Below are 20719 nucleotides of genomic sequence, written 5' to 3' on the forward strand. Positions count from 1 at the left end.
ATATTAATAAACTTCTTAATATTATTTTTAAATATATGAAAGATCTCAGTGATTAAATAGTGATTGATTCTTTTTAGCCATACATTTGCCCGTGTTTCATTTGCTTTCCCCATGTTTTTCCTATTTAATACTGTGTGTGCCTAAGCACTGAAGGATAAATCGTTTCAGCATCGTCATCGCAATGTCCGCGTGCATATAATAATCATATCGCATTTGTCGGCACTTGACACACCACCACCAACTTGCTAGACACACTGTTTAGATATGTTCTATTTGGTAATAATTAATTTTGGGTAATTTCATCTCCCTTTTGGTTTTAAAAATATCGCAATATTACTCGATGTGATATTGCAATGTCATAATCGTGAAGCCCTGTGTAATGTACTGCCATCTACTGGCAGCAGTAATTAATGTGGCGAAAGCACGGTTTGTATTGTGTGTGCTGGGTTTCCGCAGTAGACCGACTGACTACAATAAAGATGGCGGATCGCTAGGCTGCAGGTGCGCGTCAGGTTCATTCCAAATACATTACACCCTAAATATATATTTATCTATGTAATGCATTTTACCATATATCACAGACAAAGTGAGTAAACAACATCCGCTCCAATCATGCCATACTTATGAACAGAGAAGTATATAAAAAGTACTCTTACAACTACAGTTTCAAAGCCCTTGACATAATAGATGTTTGTACAGCAAGACTAATATTTTCAACTTACTCTGATGTTGTCTACCATCCTTCGACTGCATTTTTCACCATCAATGACACAGCCACTCGGTACTAAGCTTCTAGCTACAGCTCGATGGCTGTAGTTCGAACTACACAACTTAGTGACAATGTTGGCGAACTTTCGTTCGAACTATGGGTTTGGGGAAAGACCTATGTCGTTTAACGATGGATCGTACTGTGAAATTTTGCAGCATCATTACCGTAGTTCGAAAATGGTTTCGGGAAACACCTACGTACAGTAGTTCCAGCCAGGCAAGTTGCTAACGTAGTTATCAAACAATGCATTCGGGAAACGCACCCCTGGTTGGCATTGGCCTTGAGCCGATCTCAGACAGACAAGCACACGAAGCCGGGAAACATTCTGCACAGGATGCTAGTTCAATGCAAAGCACACAGATGAACACTATGGGCCATTTATAGATGCCAATTCACACAATCAGGTCTTTGAGCTTCAAGAGAAATGATGTACAAAGGTCAGTAAATCCCTGGATTATGTGAGGTTAAGGGCTTTACCCAAGGGTCCACCAGTGATGTCATTCTTCTATGCATGGCATTTGAACCAGCAGCCTATTACATCATCCACAAAATGATTGGTCTTATTAGGCAGATTTGTTTTGCCATTCACTTGAATGAATGAAAGCTACATTTATATAGCACTTTACAGAACCAACGGGGCAACACATGAACCCACCACCACTGTCTAGCACACACCTAGGTGATGTGACAGCAGCCATTCTGCGCCAGTACGCTCATCACACTGTGGCTAAGGTGCTGAAGGGGCAGGGGAGATTTCACCAATTAGATATAGGGCATGATTAGAAGACCAGATTTAAATGGGTCTCAGTAGGCAATATTAGCCAGGACATCAGGGCGTACCACCCCCTACTCGTTTGAATGATGCCCAGAGATCTTTCATGACCTCAGAGAGTCAGGACCTCAGTTTTATGTCTCATCCGAAGGACGGCACCACTTTTACAGAGGGTCCCCATCACTGCACTGGGGCATTGGGATCCACACAGACCTGTACTACCTGCACTGACCTGCAGGTGGTATGGCTGCTGGCATTTATCATTAGAGGTGGACAAAATATACAACTCCATTACTTGAGTCAATGTATAGAAACCCCTGGTGAAAGATTGATCAAATACAAGTGAAATTTGCTCAGTCAAATTTTTACTTGAGTTAAAGTACTGGAGTACTTAATTTAAAAAATACTTAAGTAATCAAAAGCACATTTTCTTTTTAATTGTAACACATTGTTCTATTGTTGCCACAATTACGGCACCTAATGAAACACCCCACTAAATGCACTGACTTGTTTGCAGAATAAAAAGCTCGTGCAATTTGATACAATGACTTTAGAAACACAACTGAATCAACAGCTATTGTTTTCATTTTGTTTGTACCCCCCCCACTCCGTGATAAGTGTTCTGACACAGCTCTGGTAGTGCGTGCGTCTATCTGCGGTCATATATATATATTACATTCCTGCTTCTAAAAATGCGACAAGTCTTACATTTTGTTTGGTTACATATAGGTAAGGTTAGGGCTGGGTAGGGATTAAGGTTGTCAAAATAGGGAATAGGGTTATGCCCGTAGAAATCAATGGAGAGCCCCCGCAAAGATCAATACCTAATCTGTCTGCGTGTACGTTTATGCAACTTCCTCATGAAAAATAAATAAAACGACCAACCCAGATACATAGCTCTATCTAACCCTAGCCCTACAGTAACTGCCCCAACAGCAACTTGACTAACAGCGCGGGAGTACTTTTAACAGTGATTGATTTCCCGTGACCAACACAATATGGCCCGTGACATTTTTGAAAAGAAATATTTTAAAAATAAATTATTTGTATTTAAAAAGTAACGCCAACGTTAAAGCACTCAAATATGTTGGTCCGTTGTTTCAGCGATTTCCGAACTAGCCACTGTTTTATCCAAAAATGAAAGTTAGTTTAATTCATGTGCTATTTAATTTCAGTCTCAAAAAATAAATGCCGCTGAAAAACGGAAACACTTCACTGTGTGACCGAACTGCGTCCCTTCCGCTTCCGGAAACCATTGAAGGTTTCCCACTCGCCAGCGCAGGTGAAGGTCAGCAACGTGTGCTGTCTGCTTCATTTGAATGGTTGTTTTGGGTTTTGTGAGTTCGGCGTGAAAATGGATAATCAAGGAGCTGCAGCGGATCCTCAGCTTCAGCAGTTTATAGAAGTAGAATCACAGAAACAAAGGTTTCAACAGCTCGTGCACCAGATGACAGAAATGTGCTGGGTAAGTTAGCGCTTGAGAAAAGCATATACTACTGTAACTTGCCATACATGTCTGCTTTATGCATCCTGTTATTATGTTATGTGAATATTATGTTTGTATTATGTTATGCTAGTACCTATTTAAAATGAACCTCTTTCTGGTTGATGTAAAGCATCACACTTATACGACGCTTCATGAACCGGTGACGTTGAACTTATGCTGTTATGACATAAGTTAAGTTTGTCACATATGTTCATTAATTTATCTTTAATTAAGATTAAACACTACACTAACAACACTGGTATTTAATAACTACCTTGATGGGCAGTGGGCAGTGGTGGCTTGATGGTTAAGGAAGCGCACTTGTAATTGAAAGATTGCAGGTTCAAATCCCCGACCAGCAAGGCACCACTGAGGTACCCTGAGCAAGGTACCGCCCCCAAGCACTGCTCCCCGGGTGCTGAATTAGCTGCCCCCTGCTATGTCACGAAAAGTGACATATGGGTTAAATGCAGAGGACACATTTCGTTGTTGTGTGCTGTGGTGTGTTGACAATGACCACTGATCATTAAATAAAAAAATGTTTTTTTCTTTTTTTGTGCAGGATAAATGCATGGATAAGCCTGGGCCTAAGCTGGACTCCAGGACGGAAACATGTTTTGTGAATTGTGTTGAGCGATTCATCGATACAAGTCAATTCATACTAAACAGACTGGAGCAGACCCAGAGGAGTCGAAGCTCCTTCTCAGAGACTTTGTCTGACTAGCCCAGCTGGCCCAGAAAACGGACATGAGATCAATGCAGACTCCCGTCGAGCACTGAACTGCGGCAGTCGAGTTGTTGCTAACGTGCCGGGGGGGGGCGCAAGAGGGAAATAAAAGCAATATTTGATCTTCTAGTGCCTCTTCCCCTACTTCAGAAGGAGCCTTCCTTACGAGCCCTACTTGGTCATTACTTTCCCCTCTGCAGCATATGCTTCTCTCGTTATAGGGAGTCGGTTATTGCTGATTGGAGATGGGGAAGTGTCCTTTTGTCTGTATGGAGAACACAGACTGTCAGACGAACATCAGGCTGCAGTGGCCACTGGAGCTCGATACTTACAAAGCCAAGAACAAGCTTAGCGGCCATAAATGCTGTTTGTTCAACTGCAAATCTGAATTGATAATGGAAAAATACAGAAAACCCAATTTCCTGTCCTCCTTGGGTAGTTTTTGTGTCACTTTATTTGTGTCAAAACAAACTTTGGGTCTCAGTTTTTAGTGGTAACATATTTTATTTAAAAAAAAAAAAAAAAAAGTAGCATTACATTTTCTTAATAAATAGTAGCACATGTTAAACACATGGAACAAATGTGGTTGTGGATTCAGAGCCAGGACCCCAGTACACAGAGAGGATTGTATCTGTCATTGTTAAATGCAAAAATAATTTCTAAAACAAATATATCTTGTAAAAATTTCTTGACAGAAGTAGTTTTCCACGTTTTAAAAAAATCAAATCTGCTAAATAAATCATCTGCACAACCTGCTTTTTCTGCTATCAACCTACTGAAGTTTGTTTTAAAATTAAAATAAATGTTGACTTTTCATTTACATGATTGCAATTCTTTTTCAATCAGAATATCAAATGTTAATAGGAAACTAGAAAATTCATATATTAAAAAGTAGAACAAAATTTAGGATTTCCACAATGATTAATTTTTACATTTTCAATCTACCAAATGTATCTTACCAACACTTCAGACTATAGTCTTTAAAGTTACACTATAAGGCACGTAATCCTTCCTGTTAATTCAATATTATGAAAGATTTTTTTCCCCCGCAATTTCTTCAGTAGGAATGACGCTGTATGTTTCAGATAGAGCACTCTGGAGATATTCCTTTCGTGACCCATTTTCTTGCAGGAAGTGCATTTTTGTCAACAGGCATCTCCTGACTATCCAGAGGCATGTAAGGCTGGCCCCAGTGCGAACTCTGAGGGCGCAGGAACATCGGCAGACTATCCCAGGTGAAGGTGATGTCTTTAAAGGCATGGAGAAGGAAGATGCCCAGGATGATGGTAAGGAAGCCACTGACGGTACCCAGCGCTCCATCTGCTGACATGTGGAGCCATTCCTTGAAAAGGATGGCAGAGCAGGCCATGACAGCCGTGGTGAAAATGACGTAGTAGATGGGTGTGACGATGGACGTGTTAAAAATGTCCAGAGCCTTGTTCAAGTAGTTGATCTGCGCACTGACACAGACCACCAGGCTCACCAGTAGGACCCAGAACAAGGGGTCCTTTAGCACTGCAGTCCCAGCAAAGAACTCCTTAATGCCAAGGCCGAGGCCCTTCACACAGGAGACCGATAAGGAACCAATGATTGAGCAAATCACAATGTATACTAGAACGTTCTTCTGCCCGTAATGGGGTGCGACCAAGAAGATGAGGACAAGGCTGCTCACCACTATGCACACAGCAAATGCAATGAAACCTGTAAAAAAAGAAAGAGAGACAAAATACTCATTTCAACATTGTCATAGAAAACTACCAACTTACACTGTTACCCAGAGCTTAATGTGTGACCATGACGTCGGTCTGAGAGCAGCATGGGTGTAAATTATGGGGGGGTGGGGGGGTTGTAGCCCTTGGAGAGCAGCTTGCCCTCAGACGCTGCACCCAGTATAATTGCACTCAAAACCGAGTTAAATTGTGGAACAATAAGCAAATTAAAGAAATGTTTACTGATAAAATCAGTTGTATGATTTTTTTTTTAACATACATCCCCCTAAATTAGCATGTTGTGCTTATCTGACTGTTGATTTAAAAGAGAAAAAACACACCACACGCATTAAGCTCATCTGGACCATTAAGCTCGTCTAGTAGGGTACCTCTGTCCTATACAGTTTAATGTAACTAATAGATGTCAATAGAAAATATTGCATTGTTATGTGTTTAAGTAATTAACAGCACATTATAGTTGTGTGTGTGATGTCATTTAAAGTCATTACGCTCCGCCTTCTCATATAACGATTCGCAGTTGGTCACTGTGTTCTTTATGAGCTCCGTCACCTCAGAGCTTGCTAATTAAGCACTGCTATTAACAGGGCATATTTGCGATTCTCATTTTAGGATTTATTAAGGAGCTTTTATTCAATCTTAAATAAGGTTTCAATTTGCAGAACTGTAATTCAATCAACTCACCGAATAAACTGAAAATCATTAATATGTCACTGTGTCGCCTATGGCTTACTCACTGGGGGCTTTGGGTGGGGATGCTGTAAAGCGCTTTGAGACGATGTAATGTGATAATGCGCTATACAAAAATAAATTTGTTGTTGTTTTTGTGTAAAAGTGCTATACCTGGATCTTTAAGTTTCTCTGCCATTGCTCTTAAGGACGCGACTTCCTCTTCCTGTGGGGCATGTATGACCATCACTGTTGATCCCAGGATGCACATCAAGCAACCAATCTTCCCATGAACGTTCAGCCTCTCGTTCAGAAAATAGGATGACAGTACAGCACTGAAGGAGAAAAGGGAATCAAGCATCAGATTCCATCAGTACCAAATCACAAATTCAGATTTCTCATGCTACCTTCCAACTGTTCATATTGTTTCTTAACACAATAATGCATGCTGTAACAAAGCAAGCCCTCCACACATATCCAGAATAAAATGATTTCAATTACCTCACCAAAACACTCAGTGCTCCTAATGGTGTAACCAGTGTTGCAGGCGCAAAAGCGTAGGCAGCAAAGTTTGCAGCTTCTCCTAAGCCCACTGAAAAAATGAAACCAATAGCGCTTTAATAGAAGACAACTCAGGCCAGAAGGCACCGCATAAAAATCACACCGTGTGATATATCCTTTCCGATTGTTAAAAAAAACCTGCAACGGAGTAGCAGTAGTAGCATTAAGTGTCAACACAACAGACTGTAATAAAACACTTACTTGATATAAGTCCTGCCCACCATAACCATTCCTTTAGGTAGGCATGGCCACCTGACCCTAAGAAAAGAGAAAGTTACGTCCATTTGGGAATTGCTAAGCAGAACAACTTAGGTTTAATAATACGAAGGAAAACAAAATATCAGAAACGTTTTAGACACCGTACCTGCTCTGGTGGAGCCCGTGCCCGCTAACCGCAGCAGACCCTTCTTCTTCAGGATGAAGCTCCCGCCGATGAAGACGCTGGAGCTGATCGCCAGGCTCAGACCGATATAAAACTCACGCCGGTTGACAGAATTGAAATCCATGCGGGATTCCGTCGCAGTTACAGGCAACGATGTTTGTGGCTTCCTGGACACATAGGAGCATAAAAGGGGAAAACGTCCAACGTCTCGTAAGGAGTGGCCATGGACTCAGAACTTAAAACGCTACTGCCTACTTCCCTATTACAGATTTAGCCGTTTAGCAGGCGAAGATAATCTTAGTTGTTTTAAGATCTTGGTTTTTCAATGAAGCCCTAATCTTAAAATGATGGAATCAGGAAATACCATCAGAAAGAACGACAATCGTAAAGCGCGACGGAGCCCTTTAAAGACGGAAATCGCACTGAGCGAGAAATTACTGAAGGAACTTCAGATGGTTTCCCTTTCGTTTATTTTGTTGCTCAATTAGTAATCAACCGTCGGGGAATCAATGTAACAATAATTCTGTCTGACGAGAATACTGCGCCCAAGTTTTTACGCTAAATCACATCTCTTTTATATCTGCTATCACATAAAATAAAAATGTAGTTAAACTGTGGTACCTTAAAGTGTAGTTATATTTTCCAAGAACTATATATCTAATTTGCGTCTGTATTTTGGAAGTGTTTTGTAAATAGAATTCATTTGTTTTTATTTCAATCCTTCCTTTATTCGTTTTAACTATATGAAGAAGAATGCCAATGCAACCTAAATTTTTGTTTACAAAATTCACATTGTGAATTTGTCAGTGGCGAATAACTTATTCAGATCATATGTTCAGCAGAAATATGTTGCTTTTATATGAGCAGTAACTCATAGGGGCGATGGTGCATGGTGGGTAGCCGGGGTGTTTCACGCGCTCGGGGATGCACATTCTGCCGCTGCATGGCGTGCTGGGTACTGCAGTCTCAGTTCCCAGTCCAAAAGCATGTTGTTAAGTCAATCTCTAAACTAAGCAAATTTAATAGATTTTTTTGATAAGCATGGGGGAAATATCTTATTCAAGTTTATATGTTTATGAAAACAAGGCTACTAAGCATGAATTACTTCAAATCATATTTACTGCATTGTTGCAATTAGCTGCAGACCACAAGGTTTGGTCGGTGTGAGATAAGGGTTTGCAGAATCAGCACAGCTTCAGTCTGACTTCCCTGCATTAATAGCCCACACAGCCATGTCACGGCTGAATGGTCTACAAAGTTAATTGTCAATGTAATGATATTTTATGTCCCATTTCTATAAGTACAGATGCATGGGAAGAATTTATGTCAGACTATCTATAAGCAGATGTGAACAGTAACTGTACAGATGTAAGCAGATGTGAACAGTAACAGTGTACAGATGTAAGCAGATGTGCTCAGTAACAGTATTCAGATGTGAACAGTAATAGTGTACAGATGTAAACAGATGTGCTCAGTAACAGTATTCAGATGTGAACAATAACAGTGTACAGATGTGCTCAGTAACAGTATTCAGATGTGAACAGTAACAGTGTACAGATGTAAACAGATGTGATCAGTAACAGTATTCAGATGTGAACAGTAACAGTGTACAGATGTAAACAGATGTGATCAGTAACAGTATTCAGATGTGAACAGTAACAGTGTACAGATGTAAACAGATGTGATCAGTAACAGTATTCAGATGTGAACAGTAACAGTGTACAGATGTAAACAGATGTGATCAGTAACAGTATTCAGATGTGAACAGTAACAGTGTACAGATGTAAACAGTAACAGTGTGTAGATGCAAACCATTTTTTCCAGTAATTGAACAGAGGTGGCCAGCTCAGGCCAGCAAAATACTCCAGATGTGAACAGTAACAGTGTACAGATGTCAGATGTGCTCAGTAACAGTATTCAGATGTGAACAGTAACAGTGTACAGATGTAAACAGATGTGATCAGTAACAGTATTCAGATGTGAACAGTAACAGTGTACAGATGTCAGATGTGCTCAGTAACAGTATTCAGATGTGAACAGTAACAGTGTACAGATGTCAGATGTGCTCAGTAACAGTATTCAGATATGAACAGTAACAGTGTACAGATGTAAACAGATGTGCTCAGTAACAGTATTCAGATGTGAACAGTAACAGTGTACAGATGTAAACAGATGTGCTCAGTAACAGTATTCAGATGTGAACAGTAACAGTGTACAGATGTAAACAGATGTGATCAGTAACAGTATTCAGATGTGAACAGTAACAGTGTACAGATGTAAACAGATGTGCTCAGTAACAGTATTCAGATGTGAACAGTAACAGTGTACAGATGTAAACAGATGTGATCAGTAACAGTATTCAGATGTGAACAGTAACAGTGTACAGATGTAAACAGATGTGATCAGTAACAGTATTCAGATGTGAACAGTAACAGTGTACAGATGTAAACAGTAACAGTGTGTAGATGCAAACCATTTTTTCCAGTAATTGAACAGAGGTGGCCAGCTCAGGCCAGCAAAATACTCCAGATGTGAACAGTAACAGTGTACAGATGTCAGATGTGCTCAGTAACAGTATTCAGATGTGAACAGTAACAGTGTACAGATGTAAACAGATGTGCTCAGTAACAGTATTCAGATGTGAACAGTAACAGTGTACAGATGTAAACAGATGTGATCAGTAACAGTATTCAGATGTGAACAGTAACAGTGTACAGATGTAAACAGTAACAGTGTGCAGATGCAAACCATTTTTTCCAGTAATTGAACAGAGGTGGCCAGCTCAGGCCAGCAAAATACTCCAGATGTGAACAGTAACAGTGTACAGATGTCAGATGTGCTCAGTAACAGTATTCAGATATGAACAGTAACAGTGTACAGATGTAAACAGATGTGCTCAGTAACAGTATTCAGATGTGAACAGTAACAGTGTACAGATGTAAACAGATGTGATCAGTAACAGTATTCAGATGTGAACAGTAACAGTGTACAGATGTAAACAGATGTGATCAGTAACAGTATTCAGATGTGAACAGTAACAGTGTACAGATGTAAACAGATGTGCTCAGTAACAGTATTCAGATGTGAACAGTAACAGTGTGTAGATGCAAACCATTTTTTCCAGTAATTAAACAGAGGTGGCCAGCTCAGGCCAGCAAAATACTCCAGATGTGTCATTTCAGTCTGGCCAATCAAGAAATTTTTACCGGATGGCAGACAGGCAGTGAGTTCATGGGAGGGGTGGGAGGGGTCCTCCACAATGCTGGACACTTTGAGGATGCAAGTGAAAAATGCCCCGGACACAGGGTGAGGGAGAGAGGCGCTGATGATGGGGTCAAGACCATCCATGCAAAATGTGAATGAAGACTATCCTGTGTGGTGCCAGCCTACAGGTGGGCTGCTGTGGCAAATCACAGATAATTTAATTAATGGAGCTCTGCTGTGTTGGGCTATGTAGCTGTGCATTGGTCTTGTCTTGGGGCTATGTAGCTGTGCATTGGTCTTGTCTTGGGGCTATGTAGCTGTGCACTGGTCTTGTTTTGGGGCTATGTAGCTGTGCATTTGTCTTGTTGGTCCAACGCATCCTACAGATGCTCAATATGCACACGTCTGTTTTGAGTTGTTAGGGAGTTGAGTTGTAGATTTGTACCTTTTCTTTTGTAAGTTAGTTAGTTGATGACCCACCATTCCCTCACACACACACACACCTACGGGCAACTTACTAACTCCAATCCTCATCATGTTTTTGGACTGTGGGGGGATACCAGAGTACCTGGAGGAAACCCCATGATGACACGGGGAGAACATGCAATCTCCACACACATGGAGGCACAGTGGAGACTCGAACCCTGGTCCCAGTGGTGCCTCACCATGGCAGTCCTAACATATCTGCATTCAAGAAAATCAAAAAGCTGAGCCAGCATGAAATGGAACCACACTTTATACTTTGAATAAATATCTTACCCAGTTTACTGACACATTTCTCCTTCTTCCCGGGCTACGGCAGGTCGGATTTAAGTGCGGAGCATGAATAAGCTGGCGCCTCCTGATTTCCCTGGGTCAACAGGGCTTACGTCTCACTTTTTTAACCAATAACAGTCTCCTGCATATGACATCGCCACATTAATTAAAACCAGTGGTTTCTGTTTAGTGGCAGATTTCGAAAGTACCTGTTTTACTGGATAAACTTCTTGGTAAGTAACATGTCAAAGACAAACAAAGACAAAACATAGGATTGTGCTTACCTGCAAAGGCTGTAAGTGTATTTATTTATTAATAATAATAATAATAATAATAATAATAATAATAATGCTTGAATCAGCAATCTTGTGATCACAAGCATAGAGGCTTAGCCCACTGAGCCACACACTGTGCTCAGCCAGGTAGCTTAAAAATACAGAAAAAAAACAGCTGAATGTGGTGATGTCATATGATGGAGACTGCGACTGGTTAAAGTAGTGAAAGACAAACCCCTCCCTTGTTGACCAAGGGTCACATTGAACTCGGCAAAATCAGGATGTCAGAACAGGTTTATTTCAGTTTCTTTTTTTTTTTGTAAGACACACTGAGTCTAACCTGTTGTGGCAAGATGTCCTAGTGGTTCTCATTGAAGTGTCACACCTCTGGGATTTTGGGTTTATTTCCCAGCATCCACACTGCATTAGTGGAGTGAGCTGGTGTCCCTGATTTGTCCATTGTGTGTGTGTGTGTGTGTTTGTGTGAGTGTGTGTGCGTGCGTGTGTGTTTGTGTGAGTGTGTGTGCGTGCGTGTGTGTTTGTGTGAGTGTGTGTGCGTGTGTCTGTGTGTGCGTGTGTGTCTGTTTGTGTGTCTGTGTGTGTGTGCGTGTGTGTGTGTGTGTGTGTGTCCTCAGCATCCTGGGATACGTGCTAGGCTTACCCTTACCTTTACAATGCAGTTTTTCCAAGATGGATGGATTGAGTCTAACCTGACCGTACTTATGTATAATTGCTAATGTACAGTATATACAGTATATTTCATTTATATTTCAGAAAATCTCCTTATATTTGCATTTGTGTGTGTGTGCAAGTAAGAAATAAAATACCCTGGGTTAATGTGCTTCATACAGCCCAGTAGTAAAGTGCATGATTTGGAATTTGATACACAACCCTGTTTCTTTCTCCTGCAGCTTCTCACTGTTGCCATAACTACAGAAAATTCAGCTTTATTTTATTCTTGATTTCACATAAAATTTGCCCAGCAGAGTAGCAACTTTGCCAATGCCAGAGAAACATGCACAAGCATAACATGGCCATACACAATATGACACAGCAGCATTAATCCCTGACCACAGCAGCTAGGAGGGATTATTGATGGTTCCTTGTTGCTGTAATGAAACATCCAGACTGAGTGAGCCAGAAGTTAGACTGATTCTTTTGTGATTAGCTGGGTCACTTTTCATTTACACCTTCAGTTTGAAAACACTGAGCTTAAACGGTAAAGTATCCCCACTACAGAAGCATGGTTTTTAGAACAGTTATAAAACAATTTGGAACCGTTTGATTTAACCCGAGCTGTTACGTTTGGAGATGAGTATTCAAAGCAGTCATTTGTTGCCATGAACCTCCAGATGTATGAAACAGGTTTCAGTGTGATGGGGAGAGGCACCAATGTGCGGAAGTGCAAAGACACACAGTTATAAACGGTCACTGAGCGCCTTGTTCCAAAAGAGCTTAACTCCATGTACATACATAATCAGCAGCTACTGTTAAACAGAAGCTTTTATTTGCCACTGTTTCCTTCTAATAAATTACAGTTAGAACATACAAACGCTTCACTGTCCATTTTTCATAATGAATAATACAACATACTGTAAGTGCCAATCCTACACTGAGTGGGGAAAACAGAACAGGGATATTCTTCTGGTTTTTTTTTTCTTCAAAGAATGTATTGAAAGTGAAATCTTTTGTACTTCTTTGCTATAAATTATCAAGATAATATTCCTAGCCTGTGGCCTGTACTACGAAGCGGGGTTACTGGCTTATCGGGGTAACTTGTCGGATTTAAGGTACCACAGTTTAAATGGACTTCATATTCGTTCACTTACATTTTGCCCAGACTACCTTAAATCCGACAAGTTACCCCGACTACTTTGTAGTCCGGGCCACTGTTTAGATGTGGTATAAACTGCTTTCAGAGACAAAGATGCATATAATAATAAACAGCATTTTCGGCAGCTGTGTTATACACAAAGCAAGGAGTAACCAGCAGAGGGCAGCAATGATTAAACACAAATACACACACTGAAAAATTGGAAAGACAGTTTGAAGGAAAAACGGCTTTATTTCTCTTAAGGGATCAATGCCTACTTCTGCTTGCTATTACACACTGATAAGTAAAGTGCATACAGGAGTGGGGGGGCTAGCATTAATTCAAAGCTTCACTTCCACATTTCTCAGTTGGGCATTTGGCCATTGGGGGATTTGCATAGCAGCTCCAGATCAGCTCTGGAATTCGAATAGCATTATTACTTACAGTTATCAGTTACATATCACACTACACATATGCCCACGTATTTTCCACGTATGAGTTCACCACACATACCCATGGTACTTTTTATACAAACGTACTATTTTTTATCCCTGTGGTAGCATAAATGTGAGACATGTGGGTAGTATGTTTATTCACATCACATTTAACAACACTATAGGGAACCACACAGTACAGGCATATAAAAAGGCATTGAACAAAGCACCTTGAAACAGCACAGGCACACGTGGAAGGACTGACCTATATATACTCAGCAAAAAAAGAAACGTCCCTTTTTCAGGACTGTGTATTTCAACAATAATGTTGTAAAAATCCAAATAACTTTACAGATCTTCATTGTAAAGGGTTTAAACAATGTTTTCCATGCATGTTCAATTAACCATAATCAATTAATTAACATGCACCTGTGGAATGGTCGTTACGACCTTAACAGCTTACAGAAAGTAGGCATTTAAGGTCACAGTTCTAAAAACGCAGGACACTAAAGAGACTTGTCTACCGACTGTGAAAAACACCCAAAGAAAGATGCCCAGGATCCCTGCTCATCTGCGTGAACGTGCATTAGGCATGCTGCAGGGAGGCATGAGGGCTGCTGATGTGGCTAGGGCAATAAATTGCCATGTCCGCACTGTGAGACGCCTAAGACAGCGCTACAGGGAGACAGGAAGGACAGCTGATCATCCTTGCAGTGGAAGACCACGTGTAACAACACCTGCACAGGATCGGTACATCCGAATATCACACCTGCGTGACAGGTACAGGATGGCCACAACAACTGCCCGAGTCACACCAGGAACACACAAGCCCTCCATCAGTGCTCAGACTGTCCGCAATAGGCTGAGAGAGGCTGGACTGAGGGCTTGTGTGTTCCTGGTGTGACTCGGGCAGTTGTTGTGGCCATCCTGTACCTGTCACGCAGGTGTGATATTCGGATGTGCATGTTAATTAATTGATTATGGTTAATTGAACATGCATGGAAAACATTGTTTAGATCCTTTACAATGAAGATCTGTAAAGTTATTTGGATTTTTACAACATTATTGTTGAAATACACAGTCCTGAAAAAGGGACGTTTCTTTTTTTGCTGAGTATAGTTTCAGCTTTTGGCACCTGTGTTAGCAGAAGTTTGGTCAGACTGCAGTCTCAACAGTGCTGTTGTTTTACTGGTAGCTTCACAGTAAACATGTAAATCTGCAGTATCCCTGGACTAGTGCAGTATGGGGTATCGGGCAATCAAAAACTACAATTACAAGCAGCTTTCCGGTGGCGAGAGAAGTGTTTGATTGCAGAATGCTGTGAGTCGTGTGACAAACAGATGTTGTATTCTCCAGTTACCAAACGGTGGAATTCTCCAGTTACCAAACGGTGGAATTCTCCAGTTACAAAACAGATGTGGTATTCTCCAGTTACCAAACAGTGGAATTCTCCGGATACCTAACAGTGGAATTCTCCAGTTGCCAAACAGGTGTGGTATTCTCCAGTTACCAAACAGTGGTATTCTCCAGTTACCAAGCAGTGGAATTCTCCAGTTACCAAACAGTGGAATTCTCCAGTTACCAAACAGTGGTATTCTCCAGTTACCAAACAGATGTGGTATTCTCCAGTTACCAAACAGTGGAATTCTCCAGTCACCAAACTGATGTGTTATTCTCCAGTTAAACAAAAGATTTGGCTTAAACAGCGTGGAGCACAGTGGAGGGATGTGATAGTAAAGTAAGGGTCTTACATGCTTACATGAGCTGCTCTTCATCAACCAAATCTGTACCTTAATGCTACTGACAATACAAAGGGGCAGGAATAATGAGAAGCAGCCACAGCGGCTTGGTGCGCTGACATTCTGAAGGTCCCACATAAATATAACATATCAACCATATGTAAACCACTAATCTGAATAAAATCACAGGATAAATTAAGAAGGACATGACAATGGCACATTTTAAATTCTGAAGTCAGTAAGTCTGTAGTCAGTCTTGGTCCTAGAGGAAAAAATTTTTCCTTTTACCTTTTGCGAATGTATCAGTGCTGATAATCACCAGGCCTTGCCTTCAAAGCCCACCCTAACCCTAACCCCTAACTCTAACCCTACACCTAACCCTAACCTACACTTCCCCTCACAGATGTGTTTACATCGGAAGGTCTTGGTTACGTCCCCTGAACCCAGCAGATGTCACATTTCAGTACCAACTGATTACTGGAAAATCAACCAAGGAAGGAAAAAAGTACATGAATGCTTTACACAGCATTGTAATTTTTTGTCAGATCTCATGTTTGACAGTTTCACTTTAATGGGGGTGGGTATTGAAGTATACCATTAAAATGCGGGTAGTGTTTATGCAATAGAAAAACCTATCAGAGCCTCTGGGGGTGACTCCTTTGCTAGTTAGGGGATTGTCAGTGTCACAAACAGCTGCATATCAGAGGAAGGACCATAACAGTCCTGGCAGAAACCCAGAGTTTCAAGAACTAAGCTTCAGGCACTGAGGAATACAAACGCAAAGGAAGGTCCTGGGGCAGTGAGCATATCTTCAGATTCCGCTGTCAGCCAGTGATAAAGTGGCTTGTCAGAGACTCGACTAATGATGAAATGCAGAAACGCTCTGTGTGGGCAGGAACGATCAATAAGGAGTCAGTAGCTACACATAATTAAAAGTGAAGTGAAAATGAAGTGAGTTGCAAATTCAAGGGCATCTTGATACAAGGACAAAATGAGGGTGATTAAAAAGAGTTGACACGGATAAGTTTAAAATGTCTTAAATACCAACGAAGTCAATAAGTGTTTACACTCAAATAACACATCAAAAATTGTGGATAAGACTGTCAGCATATTCAGCCAAAGATTCAGCCACTCCTTCAAAAGAAATAAAAATTAAACAAGGGAAAGGGGATAAGGATGGAGATTTATGTAATTGTCTTTAAACGCTTAAGAAATCCAGAAATAATCCTTTCCATACAAGTACAAATTTATTTATATACACAGCATGAGTAGAAAGAAACTATGTTAAGTAGCCCAGTCTTGATACAATTTGTAAAGGAAAAAATTCAATATAAGTGAACGATGAATAATAATAAAAACATAATGCAAGAGAAATTCCACAAAAAAAAAATATATAGTAAAAAATGTGATATGTGAGTAGAAATTTCTGTCGGTGAATAAAACCCGGCAGAGCAGCCATATTAGTTTAAGCACAGTTGTTAATTTAATTCAGGCGACATCATTCATCATCTCAGCGTAATAGAAAAGCAAAGGGGTTAGCAGCCACAGTGAGAATCACACTTCTTTGTTTTTAGACATTATCTTCAAAAATAGTTCACACAACCCTCACCACATGGACTGTTGCTAAGACACATTATGGCGAAGTTTTCCAGTATTCCCTGTCTCAGAACGACCCTTTTCATTAATAAAACACAAACCGTTGTTTATCTTATTATTATTTAAAAAGGGTTCAATTTAATGTATATACATATGTAATTTTTTTCTAGTATGGCTATTTTAGTATGCAAAACTTTGGATATACTCCACGTGTACTTACACATAGTGAACATATTCAGGAAAGACCAGAGACACACAATTCCAGTCAGAATCCTCTCTTTAAAATCTAAGAAAAAGGGGCCTTCTTAGTGGTTGTTCAGGAGAGGTGTACAACATTGGAAAAAGATGTGCATAGCCAAAAGATTTTCAACAAACTAATTAAACTCCATAGAAAATTAATCATCCCTTTGATTTCGTTTTAAACCCATCAACACAGAGAAAAAGAACTTTGGCAGACTGCATGTCGACTATCAGTCTCATGTCAGAAATTACACATAAGTGAAAGGATTAATAACACAGAGGAACTAAAGACACATGAGAGGTAACCTATTTGCTTGTTAAATCTAAGGGATAGACAATAGTAAACATCTACTCCATTTCAGGTCAATTAGCAATGAAGAAATTCTCAGAGATTACAATGACCGTCCTGCAAGCTGACCTGAACTTCTTGGACAGAGTGGTTGAGAGTGAGACTCCATCTGAACAAACAGCCTGCATGATGTCTGATGTGAACATTGTGCCAAGAGGCAAGTCTGTCTGGAAGCTGGATGAAATGCATTTTCATGTTCTACATTCAGGTGGAAATGCTAAAACATACTGACAACCACAACACCATACTTAGATAACAGTGCACACCACAGCTGCTGAACGGCGTGGTACAATCTCTCTACTCCCTACTGTAAGTGGTACCACAAAACACCTGGCTGATACCTAGGGCACATTTACAGATAACTCTGAAAATAACAGCAGCCAGTCTCTCTTATCCCTCTATCCGAACTGTACAACCTCTTCGCACATTATGAAAAAAAGCGTATGCCTCCTCATATCAGTAATTACCTTCAGGGGCTTGTATCATGAAGCTGGGTTTCTTGCTTAGCCAGATAACTTGTCAGATTTAAGGTAGTCTGGGCTAAATGTAAGTGAACAAAGATTGTTTAAACCGGGGTACCTTAAATCCAACAAGTTATCTGGCTAAGTAACAAATCCAGCTGTGTAGTACAGGCCCCATGTCTCTTCTGTTGTTGAATAGGTATGTTGTATATTATTATTATTATTATGTTTAATTAATAATAATAATTATTATTATTATTATTAAATATTAACAACCATAATAATAATTATTATAGTACAAATACCGTACACTCACATTGTCCATCTCACGGAGGGCTACATATATTTTCGGTTTCTTGGTAACACTGTGTCTGATCATAAAAGAGATCATAAAGCCTGGCTTGAGAAACATTTTCATTTTCCACAATATTCAGTGTATGACATAAGGTCTAGTTCAACCCACATCAGTCCAAAAGGTTTAACTAGTGTTTAAGCCTCGGGGAGCCTAGCCGGTCCATGTTTTTGCTCCCTCCCAAGTCCCTGCCTCACTGCTCCCACTCAGATCACTGCTACCAGGAGCTGGGAGGGAGCAGGTTGAGAAGCACTAAATTAAGGCACGTAACTGTGCTCTTCTAGTGTGCTGCCGGAGCCTAGAGCTGTTCTATTACTGAATCCTTCCTGCTACCCTGGGTGGAGGAACATGCTGATGTCAGACAGATCCTAAGATGGTTATTCCTCCATGTCAGAAAGGCTACAGGCTGTGTAGGGGTGGAGCCGGTCAGGGGGCTCAGGCCAATAGCAGCCAAGCGTTTCCACCCCAGAAAAAGAGCATCAAACAAACAAAGGTTGGTCTCACCTATGATTTACAAACCAAAGGTCTTTAATTTTAAGTTAATTTAAGTACCACGTTATTTTTTTCTTTATTAACATTAGCTGTGAAGAATAACTCCATTAGAAACATCCCCTTTTAAAACGATACAAGGAGAACTGCATGAAAATGATTCACTCAACACCATTATGAAAGAAGCACGCGATTTCTTTGGAAACAAACATAAATTCAACAACTAAAGCTTCTTAATGCATTTCTGTATTTGACCTAACAGCACAGGAGCACAGAACTTGCATGGCTAAAACAAAAATAGTCACCAAACAACATCCACTCTTGGTGTCGGACTTGGTGAGGGTGAGCAACAGCTTTCCCAAGATTGAACCAAAAGAAAAATAGAGAAGTGACTCTCACGTCCGCTTCTTTGTTAGAGTGAAGTCTGTGCAGTGCTCTCTCGTTTTTCTTTTTAAAGCTGCTAAAAACAATTGGGTCCACAAAGACGATGAGTTTTCTTATGTGTTAGTGCAGTAGCATCTAGGGTGCTACGTGGTGCATTGGTAGAACTGGCCAGGGATTCTGACAAGCAAAGGTCCACGTTATGAGCTGTGTCCAAGATTACTTGGGTGATGAAACATCTGGAGAAGAAAAAAAAGCACAGCTTCATATTGCAGGGTGCACAGTAGAAGCTCCTTTGTTTGTTGCTAAGTATTCTCACTGATGACTTCAACAAAAGTGTTATTTTGGCATTTGGTGGTGAAGCCTGACATGTAGAAGAAGGAATCACTCACCTACATCTGGTGGGAAGACATTCCTTAGTTGTTCAATTACCTGCTGGAGTTGCACTACTGTGTCCCGCTGGTCCTGTTCCATGTCATCCTCTGTCAAGATCCAAAATGCAAACAGGCATCAGACAGACCATACCCATAAGGGCCACAATCCAATGACTGTCATTAAATTCAGTCAGTGGGTTCAATGACAAATGGTGAACCACCACACAAACTTTGAATATTTTTCAGAAAGAAGACATTTTTGGTTTATTCCATTCATTTTTTGGAATGAACCGGAGGGGAAATAGTAAACAAAACTTAATAACAAGAGTACAAAAATTATGCATTAAAGGACTGAGTTTGTGACGCATGTCTATGGTGGAGTGATTTCCCTATCTAGCAGATGAGCCTCTGCCTGGGATCGGAAGGTCACTGGTTTTAACCCAGCCTTGGCTGAATAGTTATGTCTGTGGGTCTGTGGGCAAGGCCCTTAACTCCCAGCTCCATGGGCGCCGCTATGGGTGGCTGCCCTTTAGCGCCTATGTATGGAGAGCCGAATGTGGTAGGCAAAAAGAGAATTTCCCTACAAGGATCAAACAAGTATCATTTCATGACTTTCAGCAGGTTATAAGTGGTGCAGTGCTCCTAAAATTTGAGCTTATAAAGTGCAAATGAACTCGGCAGATGGGTTTTAGAGTTAGGCTTAGGTATAGGGGTTAGGGGATAAGGTTAGGCATAGGATTAGGCTTAGGTTTATGGGTTAGGGTTAGGCTTACACAGGATGAAAAGCTGTGCTGATGTTCTCCCATAGCAGTTTTAAAGGTTCTCTTGTTATTATTTGCAGTAACCCCGTTAACAAAGGGCAGTTTTATTTTCGGTATCAACATGACAAAATTAAAATTGCTGTGATGAATGCCTAGCCTAAAATTTAGGTCAAGTGAAAAAAGACTTTTATTGAAGAGCACAACATAGTGGATTCATTCAATAGCCATGTAGGAACCCAGCTAACATTAGATAGGGTAATAAAAGCAAGATGACTCCTGCTGTCTAATGAACCCTGACAGAAAGCATACCAATCAGCCTTAGGTATGACTCCTAAACTCCCCAGGTTCCCTGACAGAAAGCATACCAATCAGCCTTAGCTATGACTCCTAAACTCCCCAGGT

At 40.6% G+C, this 20719-nt stretch overlaps 3 protein-coding genes across 13 annotated transcripts in view; 1 reads left to right on the forward strand and 2 right to left on the reverse strand.

Moving 5' to 3' along the window:
• Positions 1-2592: 2592 nt before the first annotated feature.
• On the forward strand, positions 2593-4181 carry timm8a (translocase of inner mitochondrial membrane 8 homolog A (yeast)). The gene is made up of 2 exons (XM_023792184.1): positions 2593-3006; positions 3590-4181. The coding sequence occupies exons 1-2, from the start codon at positions 2896-2898 to the stop codon at positions 3749-3751; spliced, it is 273 nt and encodes a 90-aa protein (XP_023647952.1). The 5' UTR covers positions 2593-2895; the 3' UTR covers positions 3752-4181.
• A 9-nt stretch (positions 4182-4190) lies between these two features.
• Positions 4191-7606, reverse strand: LOC111833670 (magnesium transporter NIPA2-like). The gene is made up of 5 exons (XM_023792183.2): positions 7076-7606; positions 6913-6969; positions 6652-6742; positions 6325-6485; positions 4191-5455 (listed from the first exon to the last, which is right to left on the reverse strand). The coding sequence occupies exons 1-5, from the start codon at positions 7215-7217 to the stop codon at positions 4836-4838; spliced, it is 1071 nt and encodes a 356-aa protein (XP_023647951.1). The 5' UTR covers positions 7218-7606; the 3' UTR covers positions 4191-4835.
• A 7083-nt stretch (positions 7607-14689) lies between these two features.
• The window catches only part of LOC111833679 (dystrophin-related protein 2-like), an 85261-nt gene continuing 79231 nt past the window's right edge, over positions 14690-20719 (reverse strand). For 10 of the 11 annotated variants that reach the window (XM_072702069.1, XM_072702067.1, XM_023792191.2 and 7 more), the window contains exons 22-23: positions 19575-19664; positions 14690-19421 (exon numbers count right to left, since the gene is read on the reverse strand). In XM_072702069.1, the coding sequence (XP_072558170.1) occupies positions 19402-19421; positions 19575-19664 (110 nt within the window). In that variant the 3' untranslated portion in view covers positions 14690-19401. The remainder of the gene's footprint in view (positions 19422-19574; positions 19665-20719) is intronic. The other variant, XM_072702073.1, reaches the window with a different exon arrangement.

Source organism: Paramormyrops kingsleyae, chromosome 18 (genome assembly GCF_048594095.1).
Source record: "Paramormyrops kingsleyae isolate MSU_618 chromosome 18, PKINGS_0.4, whole genome shotgun sequence".
In the NCBI taxonomy this organism is placed as follows: domain Eukaryota; kingdom Metazoa; phylum Chordata; class Actinopteri; order Osteoglossiformes; family Mormyridae; genus Paramormyrops; species Paramormyrops kingsleyae.